Source organism: Sipha flava, unplaced genomic scaffold (genome assembly GCF_003268045.1).
Source record: "Sipha flava isolate LNK unplaced genomic scaffold, YSA_version1 261_pilon_pilon, whole genome shotgun sequence".
NCBI lineage: Eukaryota > Metazoa > Arthropoda > Insecta > Hemiptera > Aphididae > Sipha > Sipha flava.
In genome coordinates this window covers 243516-254915 of record NW_020272923.1, presented here as the reverse complement: position 1 = coordinate 254915, position 11400 = coordinate 243516, and the positions used below count along the sequence as shown (strand labels likewise).

General features: G+C 24.9%; 2 protein-coding genes across 3 annotated transcripts; one reads left to right on the top strand and one right to left on the bottom strand.

Moving 5' to 3' along the window:
- Positions 1-1324: 1324 nt before the first annotated feature.
- Positions 1325-6836, bottom strand: LOC112685008 (post-GPI attachment to proteins factor 2). Of its 2 annotated transcripts, none has more exons than XM_025556761.1 (5): positions 6585-6836; positions 4609-4780; positions 4297-4543; positions 1829-2050; positions 1325-1755 (listed from the first exon to the last, which is right to left on the bottom strand). In XM_025556761.1, exons 2-5 carry the CDS (start codon positions 4696-4698, stop codon positions 1625-1627), a joined length of 690 nt encoding a protein of 229 aa, XP_025412546.1. In that variant the 5' UTR covers positions 4699-4780; positions 6585-6836; the 3' UTR covers positions 1325-1624. The 2 variants fall into 2 exon arrangements, with proteins under 2 accessions (XP_025412546.1, XP_025412545.1); XM_025556760.1 differs by having other exon boundaries at positions 4609-4816; positions 6585-6835.
- A 1589-nt stretch (positions 6837-8425) lies between these two features.
- Positions 8426-10724, top strand: LOC112685004 (zinc finger protein 554-like). The gene is made up of 8 exons (XM_025556753.1): positions 8426-8706; positions 9021-9321; positions 9395-9505; positions 9654-9793; positions 9864-10059; positions 10143-10216; positions 10348-10506; positions 10570-10724. The coding sequence occupies exons 1-8, from the start codon at positions 8554-8556 to the stop codon at positions 10702-10704; spliced, it is 1269 nt and encodes a 422-aa protein (XP_025412538.1). The 5' UTR covers positions 8426-8553; the 3' UTR covers positions 10705-10724.
- Positions 10725-11400: the final 676 nt, after the last annotated feature.

The window sequence follows — 11400 nt, the reverse complement described above, 5'->3', positions numbered from 1 at the left end:
TAATCTTGCCAGGTTACATACATTTATATACTTAAACCCGGCAATGACGGGTAACTCAGCTAGTAATAATAATAAAATAATATCCCGAAATCACTGTAAAGTTAGATTATTATTCGATAACAATTTGTACAATTAAGCTAGTCGGTGTTTTCTATACAACTCATAAATAATAATACAGCCACGGAACAATTCATATCTACATGCTGATAAAATACACACAAAAAATCAATTTTGATTTACTCTAAAAAAATTTTGTTTTGACCCTCTTAATATTTTTCTCATAAACTTACATAATTAGAAATTGATTAATGGTTATGAAATATTCAAAAGAACTAATTAAATTTAAATATTATTAAGAATAAAACATGTATATACAAATTCTGGACATTTTAAAATGTATTTTATATTTTTTCAGCAATTTTGATTTGGTTAGTAAAGTAACATGAACTTTTAATTATTGCAAATTAATTACATTATTTTAAAAATTTAGTTCAATTTTGTAAATTTTTAAATAAAACCTCATAATAATTATCATGTATTATTTGAAATAATAATAATAATAATAATTATTAACAATTATTGTTCTATGTTTATACAAAACAGATTTTACGATTCTTAAAAAATTAAATTATCGATTATCAATTTTCATAAATTCAATGAAAATTTAAGACATTGTTTAAAATTATAAAAATGTAAATAAAAAATATGTTACATATAAAAACATGATATTGACTATTTATATAACATCAAATATACATTTTATTTATAATTTAATAAAATAAAATTTTTTATTTGTTTAAAAAAAAAAAAGCAGACATTATATATAAATATTATAAAAATATAATAATTATTATATTATTCACTAATACTATTTATTACGACTAGTAAATAAAATAAAATAAAATACATTCATTAGATAGCAGAATCATGTAAAAATATAAATGCATTTTAAATAGCAACATTCAATTATATATTGATTTAAATAAATAAATATTTAATAATAATTTATCTATGTTAAATTTAAAATTATTATTTAAATTTTAAAGTATTTTTGGTGTCATAAACTTGAAACAACTTAAATGAAAAATTGAAAATTAATAAGATTTAGATACTTAAGGAGGCTGGAGCTGCTTACATTTTTAAAATTTTACTATGTGTGATTAGAAAAATATCAAGCAAACTATCAATTTATATATATCAGGTACTACATGTGTGTAAATTAATAAGTTATAACGAAAAAACAATTTAAATCTTAATTATACTTAATTTGGTTTGGTATTAATATCACATTTTAATAGATACATGTACAAATAACATATAATAATTAATTACCTTTAATTTTATTATTAAAACATGCAATAGGAGTATTTGTTAACCAATTAATTATTCTCAGTCACTATGTACTGTTAATATCACTTATTTTCAAAGATAGTAGCACCAAGGCATACATAGAAAAATGACTGCAACTTTTTTCATTAATGATCATTTTCTATGACTAAATACACTACATAGTGATTGAATGGAATCACCCAGTCACTGAATATTCCAACAACATGACTCAGCAATATAATAAAAATTAATGTAAGCAATGTTTGAATCATGATGGATAATACTTAAATATCAGTCATCGGTATTTAAGATTTAAATTATCGTCCACAACTAATGATATACTGGCAAGATCCCAAACTGCAGTTAGATGGAACGCCATATTACTCAATACAATAAAATACTCAAATAGAGCAAAAACTGAATACACTGAAAATTTTTAAAAATTAATAATTAAATTAAATCTTTAATCTATAATAAACAGAATTAAAAAATTACATACCACCAGATTCACAGTATGCATTATGTCGCAAAAAGCAGTAACCAGCAATTGTAAAACTAATCATATTAAATATGGTACAATATATTTTGCACTTTAATGAGTGTACTTCTAATTTGGTCATTACTGTTTTAGTCATGCGTCCTTCTTTCAACAAAATAGAAGAAATAAGCATATTAAGTTCAGAAGAACAAATAAAACAACCAAAGCTTTTTTCATGAATACCTAAGAGATTGACAAAAATTAGTATGCACATTAATAGATACTTATTTTCAAAGTAATAATATAATTCATAACCTTTCCTAATTTAAAATTACATTACATTTAAGTATTGAACAAGATAAAGAGATTTAGTTAATTTAGGTATATTTTAAATGCAAAAAAAAAAAAAACTTAATAGTTTTTATACTTTATTATATTTATAATCATTTAAGGCAGGCACTGACAACCCGTGGAATTTTCCAGCAGCTCTCCAAATATATATCATGGTATTTTAATTTTTAATTTTATATCATAAATTGTAATAAATTAAAATTTAATTCTGATTTTAATACTTTTACAAATATAAACTATGAGTTTATTTCTCAAGTTCTCATCAATACAAAAGAGAATTTAAATGATTTGGCAGTAAAAAATCATACAAGAAACTAAATATTTATATCCCTTTGCAATGTTGAATTTATTAGTATTTTTTTTTTTAAATTATTAAATTTTCTTTACTAATTTATTTTATTCAAAATAAGTTAATAAGATCAACCTCACAATGTGAAACTCATAATATAATTGTTACTATCCATTGTTACAAATATATAAAAATGTAGGTCCTTACAAATATCATTATATGGGGAACCACATACCACATATATAATATTAGAATAACTCTTATATAATTATTAAATATAGGCACCAGTATTACGAATTCAATGGCTAAAGGATTATAGGCTTATTTCAAATAATAATATGTAAATACAAATCACACAATCGAATATAAGGCATGTGAAAAATGGTTATGCGAAATGCAGAAATCACGAGGCCAACAAATTATATAATAAGTAATCCAGGGTTGGGCGCGCAGTAATAACTAAAGTAGAAGTCAAAAACTCTGTATAGGAAATTTACATATCATTAGTCAAAATCTATTATTGATAGTTATAAGAAACAAACAATGATCAAAACGAAAATGTTGAAACGAGTACAAAAAGTTCACACGAGATTGAGGTATATAAGGGGGTATAAAATAGACCCATAGGCACATGTGTTATAGTCTAATTGTAGCAAGCACTTTCACACCAGTTAACTTTCTAAATAAATTAGATGTTTTAAACTTAAAAAATTGTATTATTATTTATTATTAACTTAATTTGAGTTATTATTTGAAACATCCTATCACACTTCCTAACCTCAGAACTGTTGAACTGACGGCACACAAAACCATAAATATATTAGTACTATATGTTAAAATTATATTTTTACTATTTATTTTAATTCTCAATTAAAAACTAATAAAAAATATGGCTTATGTAAGTAAAAAGATTTAAGTTATAAAGATTACAAAATAATTTTAAAAACTACAATCATTAATTATCTCTAAAAATAAATTTGAAATATTAAACTAATGCAAAATGAAAATGCATATAAATTATAAACTACAATACAATTGTAAATAGTTTTAATATTATCTAAATAGTGATGAATTCTAAAAACAAAACAACAAAATATCCATAATTCAATAATTTGAATTAACTTGGAGTGGTCAAGTAAAACAATCATAGGCTCAACTAGAGCTTATATTTTGGAGAGGCTATAAGTTAACAAGACAGACCACAGGAACTACGTCTTTCACTCCTATCTATTAATTTAGATGCAGACAACATTTATCATTACTTACTGCAATAGTTTCAATTCAAATTTTAGCAAGATGATGAAAAAGTACAATTTCGAGAACTAATTTTGATTTTGGATACTCCTAAGTGAAAAGAAATCCATAATACACTGAATAACAACTTAATAATTATTTCATGTATTAAGATTATAGACATAGTTAAATAGATTTTATCTCAATATCAAATAGAAAATTCTGAGGTTCATTATTTTTAATCTAAGAGCTCCAAAGCCCCACCCCTAGTTGCACCTATGAAAAATATACATTTTTTGATTTTATAATACACTAATATTGTCAATCTATATAAATTATTTTATGTCAAAATATATATTTTAATAACAAATTACCAACCATTTAAATAACTGTTTTTGGTACAAATTAGTAACTCCCCAAATTGTTTTTTTTAAATAACTATAAGAAAAATTTAAGAAGTAAGTTATAAAATATTTACTTAAAAATAATGATAAATAATAGAATATTTAAGTCAAATGAATTCAATTTAGTTTATGTAAATAATGGAAATATTAATAATAAAGTTACTGAAATGAAAAGTAATAATATATAAATTATTTTACTATACATTACTTACTATAGTAATTTGAAGAAGTAAATATTGATAATACAATTAAAGAGCATATTTCAGCAGTACTTAAAAATCGTAATAATACTACACACCAATAGAGTGATGGTTTAATAATATTAGTGTAGTATTGATAATAAATCCCAATTACAATAAGCCTTATTGGAGTATGAGCAATTATTACTGATGTCCAAATAAATCGCTGTACTGGATAGTTACCCACAGCGGTCGAGATTGTTGGCAAGTAATTTTTGACCTATAGTTGTAAAATACATAGTTATAAAGGTATTTTTAAAATTTCTAAAAAATAATAAAACTTACTCGATAGCCACAGTGAGTTGATGTAGCATCTTCTAAATTGAAAAATATGGTCCATAATACACAAAACACAAAAGTAGTCAATACACTCATTAAAGTAACTAATGAAAGCCAGCTAACTTTGATTTGAAATAAATATGATTTGTCTGATTTTTGTGGACATGATACTGAAAAACTTTGAATCATTTTCGTATTACGTATATTATTCGTACTATAAAAATAAAATAAAATAATTTAAATTAAAAACAACAAAAATAGTTATTTTAATTAAAAATTAATTTATTATTCATATTAATATCAAATACAATTTATATTATAAAATATAAAATATCATTGGTTTTTTTTCTTATTAAGTTAAAATAAGAAAGGTAGCTAGCAAATAATGAAAGAGAGAAATCTATAAAGATTATAAATAGATAAGACCAATGCTTAATAAGTATTAAATCACCTAAAAACATTTCTTCATAAATTATTTAAAACAAAAAAAGCTTACATCATCTAAATTAGGTTTTATAATATGCATATTAATTATAATTATATTATATCAGTGGTTTTCAAACTTATTTTAAACATGGCACCTGTGATATTCAGTCTTCAGAAAATGTTCATGGAGCATCAATGGCAAACGCAGGGGGAATGTCAGGGAGATATAAAACCTCTAACATCACAAATAATTTGAAGAACCTTTTTAAATTATGAAATAATGATTAAAAAAAAAGGAAATTTTCTAGATAAAACATAATTTACAACAAACATTAAAATAAATGGTTAAACTACAAAAACATAGATCAAATTGTTCAACAGGTGACCCTAACCATTTTTTTTAAAAAAAATATTATATTTCTTCCATTTGTGGACAACTTAGTTCAACAGTTAAGAGAAATATTTTTGAACCATAAAAATATTAAATCTAGCTTTTGTTTTCTAATTTCTAATGAAACATATGATAAACAAGTAGGTAATTAAACTTTTTAGTGAATTTTATTTAGATGATATTGATCAAGACGCTTTTCAAGTAAAAGTACAGCTTTGGCGTACACATGGTCTTCTAGAATCTATATGCTTTTGATAAGTGCAATAAAGACCTCCTTCCAAATATATTCAAACTGCTTCATATTTTTGCATTATTAAATGATACATCATGTAAACCAGAAAGAAGTTCTTTTACATTAAAAAAAATTAAAACTGATCTTCGAAATTTTGTTGGCCATTTAAGGCTTAGTAGTTTTAAATATTCATTGTCCAGTCAATGTTGAAGTTGATGAGGTTTTTAAACATTGACAAAACAAAATCGTCATACTGACTTTATTTCAGTGGCGCACACAGGATTTTTTTTCGGGGAGGGGTCAAGGTAAAAATATAGGTTAGGTGTTATGTAAACACATTTTACAATTAACAAAATTATGCAAATCCTTAATATATTTTGACTTAAATAATAGCACTGATAATAGAATAGACTATTCTATAATCAATGATACTAGGTATTCAATACTAGCTCTTCATATTTCAAACTTGTAAAATTTGTAAATTTTAACCTAGACATCGTAGAAAATTTCGGAGGGGGGTTAAAACCCCTTAACTCCCCTGCTTTATTTTATAACTATGTATACAATATTTATTTTATGATTATAGATTATAATAATATGACATAGAGAAGAGGTTTTCTAGTGATAAGCAAAAAAAAATATTAATATGAAAACCCCTTGAAAAATTCTGTGTACGCCACTGTAGAACATGTATCTGTCACAAAAAACTTATGAAAAACAATGACACACCTAAAGAAAGGTTAATAAACAAGGGTTGCTGCACCAATTTGAAAACTACTGTATTGTAATATAGCTGATAGATATTTTATAGTTATTTACTCATATTATCTGTACGGCAAAATAATAACAATTTAGATGTAAACAAATAACCATTTCGACTATTTAGGAGGTTGTCAAAATTTATAAGTTATAATATGGTATTATTTTACTCACCAGCAGAAATGTATTATGCTTTGATTGGTTTAATTAAATAAACTATACAAGGCCTAGGACGGTTGGTTAGTTTTGAGTGTTTCAACATTTCAGTTTTCATAGCCATCTGAATATTTTAAACGACAAACAGTGGCAACGAGGAAATCATAATAAATTCAATTTAAAGTAATAACGATAATAACATAATAAAGAACATTATTACAATAGGAGTACTCAATGTGTTCGTTACAGTGATAACACAGATTATTATTCAATGTGGGGTGATTATATTATCTAAAGGTCCGCACACACTGCAGCGGTAGCGGTAGCGATTATCGCTGGTGGTAACGATATCGCTAGCCTGCACACACTGCAGCAGTAGCGGTACCGGTGACTATTTTATAGCTTGCACAAACTTTGGTAGTAGTGATGACTTGTGGATTTGTAATTAAACTATTTAAACTCCCGGGAAATAATAAACTGTCATAAATTCACATTGCATTGCGGCGATTTTCCAATATTATATAATTTATAATAACATAAATAAATGGTTTTATAGTATAGTATTGTATTATAATATATTATATTACGGAGTAAAATAAAACTAATTGCGTATTCCTATAATTACAGTCAGTGGCATATCCAGGATTCTTTTAACGTGGGTGTTTTAAAATTTAATAGACTTATGGTAAGTAGAGCCTCTGCCCTCTCCCCTGTATTACATAAATAAGTTCCTTGTATTTATATAAATGAAAATGATCACATTAAGACAGCATATGTAAAACTTACAAGTTGTATACAACGTTTATTCAAATAATCAAAGTAAGTTTACAATTTTGTGAAATACTATAAAATAAGGTTGATGGGGGGTGTTCTAACACTCATATCACCCCCCTCCCCTAAATGGGCCTCCGTTTACAGTTATGAGTAATTATTACTTACTGACTAGTAACTACTGTAATGCATTTGTACGTAAAACTCATGTTATTTAATATTTATATAGATAGGACCCCCTTCGCCCCCTCAAATACGGTCTTGTTCATAATAATGAATAATTGTTATTTTTCAAGTTCTATAATTTAATGTACTGAGCATAGGCCTAGGTGTTTACTTTACAGACCTGTATTCCAGGGGCACACAATACTTTTGAGACCTATATGAACAAAACGCATAGGTATATTCAACAAATAATAATTTACAAATAATTAAATAGATTTTTTATTTAATATTTTGGTATATTAGTTTTGGTAAAATACATTTTCATTGTGTCTGGTATATTATTTTTAGATACCTTTAATTATTTATGATTTATACTTTTGTGGTCAATTGTAGCTGTTATATCACCTTAATAAGTTTTTGCACGGAAATTTAGATTTATTTTTTCTAATACGAAACACCATTTATTTTTTACCAAACATTTCAGAATAAATTACATTTAATATGAGCAACATTAGTTAAAATACAGACCCCTTATACTTAGACTTGAATTGTTGGATTGCATTTACAAAATGTCAAGAGGTGCCCGAATCCACCCGGCACGCCCATGTCTATGAGTATATGTATGTTAAAAAATTAATATAACTACTATGATTAATAAATAAGACCCAATGAATCAGTGCGAAAAGATGATTGGTAGTCGATAATGTTTTTTGATACCTCAATAAAACGAAGAAAATTTTAGCTGACCGCAAATCAGAAAAAGTAATGGATCTTAAGAGCAAATTCCTCATATTTGTCTTATTTAAATTTTATTGTAAACACTATTGTCTGCTAAGCGAAGGACCTCGTAACAGCACTACATGGTGTGCCTAACAGTTGATAACACTTTATCAGTTTGATGATATGTATCTATTATAATATATTTAATTTATATTTTAACTGTATATAAAAACTAAATAAAAAAAAAAAAAAAAAAAAATTAAACTAATGATTTACATTGTAGTTATTTCGTTTAATAGGATTGTTTTTTGTAAGATTGTTGATACGACAAATGGAAACTACCGAAGCAATGTTTTCTCTAAGTCAATCGGACATTTGCCGACTGTGTGCAATAAGTAATACTTCAGGATTTTTAATTTACGAAAAAGTTGATGCAGCTGAATCGGCTATTGCAGACATAATAAATCGCTACTTGCCCATTCAAGTAAGTTTTATAAATTAGAAAATCTTTACATGTCTAGTTAAGTTTTTATTATAATATTACAATTTATAGTTATTTAATTTGCTTGATTTATTTTTTAAAATATTTCTCTTTTCTTAAATATTTTCATAACACCAAAATATTAAATATACATTCTTAAGGGGGAACCTATAATACATCTGAAGATCAAAAATGTTTTTTTTTTTTTTAAATGGAAGCATTTTATAATTTCACAAAAGTTTTAATTAATTCATATTTATATTAATTAATTTATTTATTACTTATATAATTGTTTATTTTATATGTGTATGTAACAGGTTTCTGAAGATGACGAGTATCCAAAAATAATATGTTCAAACTGTAAGTGTCAATTAGACATATTAGTAAAATTTATTGATGAACTATTAGATGGTCAATTGTTTCTCAAAAATATTCACAAAATGTACAAGTCGAAACAGTTTCCTTCAGATGAAGATGTACCCTTGGTTGAAGAAAGAACAATAACTCATAAGAATAATCTTAACATTAAAGAAACTGATACGGAATTTGTTTGTGAAACTTGTGGGTTAACTTTAGCTAACAAAAATGACTTAATGATTCATCTAAAAATGCATAATGGTAATGAATAGTTGTTATTAATTCAACTATATTTATAATACTGCATTAGTAAATAATGTTTTTCTATTCACAGAAGAACAATTAAGTATTGAGTTGAATGTTGCTGAAAGATTTTCCTGTGAACATTGTAAAAAAACTTTTGCTCATAAAAGTGGACTAAATACTCATTTACAAACACATAAGGGTACCAGTTTTTTATTAATTTATTTAATTTTTAATTATAAGTATTGAACCTTTTTTTTTTTATCAAAAATTTATGTTATATATAAAATATTAATTATTAAATGTATTTGAATTACCATTTAAATTGTATTTCTGTATTGTGTATTCAGGTGATAAAAAATATGAATGTATAATATGTAAAAAAAAATATTATCAAAATGGTAATCTGCAAGAACACATACGAATACATACCGGAGAAAAACCTTTCAGGTGTGAATATTGTTCAGTATCATTTAGAACATCATCTCAGGTATTTAAATGGTACATTTAATTAATTATTATTTTTATATCAACCATCTATTTTAAAATAATTATTTTAGCATAAAACTCATATACGATGTCATAGTGGTGTTAAACCTTATAAATGTTCAGTGTGTAATAAATCTTTTCCTCATAATAATACACTGAAGAGCCATTTAAGGCGTCATTACAATGACCGGCAGTACAGCTGTGAATTTTGTCCAAAGAAATTTATTGATCGTACAGCACTTGTCAGACATTGTCGAACGCACACAGGTATATACAAATTTTGAAAATTGCTTCTGTATTTATTTTATTTATTTATTTATTTAAATTATTTTATCAAATTTTTTTTGAAGGTGAAAAACCATATTATTGTAATATATGTCATAAAGATTTTGCTACAGTTACAAATTTTAACAAACATAAAAAAATAATGTATCTTTTTATTATATTTTGATTTGTTTCTATATATCTTAAATACTACCTTAGTATCAATAATAATAATGATGATGTTTGTTTTTTAATAATCATGTTTGTTAAATGTTATTACTCTTTTTACAGACACACATGAAAGATAATAATTCCACTGTATGGGAACTCACAACAAAATTCCAAAAAGGCAATTCAGAAATTGATTATATTAGTGCTACGTTAATTAATGATAATGATTTAGATGCATCAAGTAGAACAGAAGATATATTTTTAATTAATCAAGTTAAGGTATGCTAAAAATATTTCATTTAGCGTGTATAAAAAAAGTGTAATCAAAATAAAATGTTTTAGGATCTCAACGTTGATATGCCAACAAATAATGATAGTAATTTGGATGATCTACTCAATGTTAACACTTCATTTACATCTTTAAATTCTATTACTTTTAATGAATCTATCTTAGAATTAGAAAACAATGTTACTTAATGTACTGATATTTATTTAAATTCATGATTTGTAAATAATTAATAAATTAAATAATTTTTTTTATAAATATTTAAATTTCATGAACAGAAGATTTGAACTTATATTAAATCATTAGTTTAACTAATTTTAGAATTTGTTGATATCTCATTTACTTTTTTCTATTGTCACAAATTTTCCCTTGCAAAATACAAACACTTTGCTATTCTACTGCAAGCAAGGTTGATGTGTTAAAAACATATTTGAAACTTCTAAATTAATCAAACATGGTTTTGTTGAAAACATTTAAAATAAATGATCTAATCAGCAAAAAAAAACAAAGGGAAGAACATTATCTGTGTTTAGATCAGGGGTCTTCAACCCGCGGCCCGCCCTGTCATAATATGCGGCCCGCGATCACATTTTAAATTTAGCATTTACATTTTCTAGTTCAATAAAGTTATAACAGTTGAGTTATCGCTATCAGAAATATGCGATAAGATAAATTGAATAACCTACCAATATATAATTATTATTATCTGTTGGTTCGTAATCGATTGTGGAACAAGCACATTATTCTTGTTTATGTGTAAAAGTTTCAATTTCATACTTTTTCTTCGTATTATTTGTACAATATGTCGGTGAGTAAAAAACGTAAAATCTCGGTTGAAAGACGCGTTTTTCAAGAAAAATGGTCCAATAGCTATTTTTTAAATTATT

Coding starts and splice junctions, on each gene's coding strand:
- LOC112685004 (XM_025556753.1), top strand. CDS start 8,554: ATGGAAACTACCGAAGCAATGTTTTCTCTAAGTCAATCGGACATTTGC. Junction 10,217..10,347: donor ATTTTAACAAACATAAAAAA/ATAATGTATCTT, acceptor CTCTTTTTACAG/ACACACATGAAAGATAATAA. Junction 10,507..10,569: donor TTTTAATTAATCAAGTTAAG/GTATGCTAAAAA, acceptor AAAATGTTTTAG/GATCTCAACGTTGATATGCC.
- LOC112685008 (XM_025556760.1), bottom strand. CDS start 4,791: ATGATTCAAAGTTTTTCAGTATCATGTCCACAAAAATCAGACAAATCA. Junction 2,051..4,296: donor TACTTCTTCAAATTACTATA/GTAAGTAATGTA, acceptor TCAATCTCTTAG/GTATTCATGAAAAAAGCTTT. Junction 1,756..1,828: donor TGCATACTGTGAATCTGGTG/GTATGTAATTTT, acceptor AAAAATTTTCAG/TGTATTCAGTTTTTGCTCTA.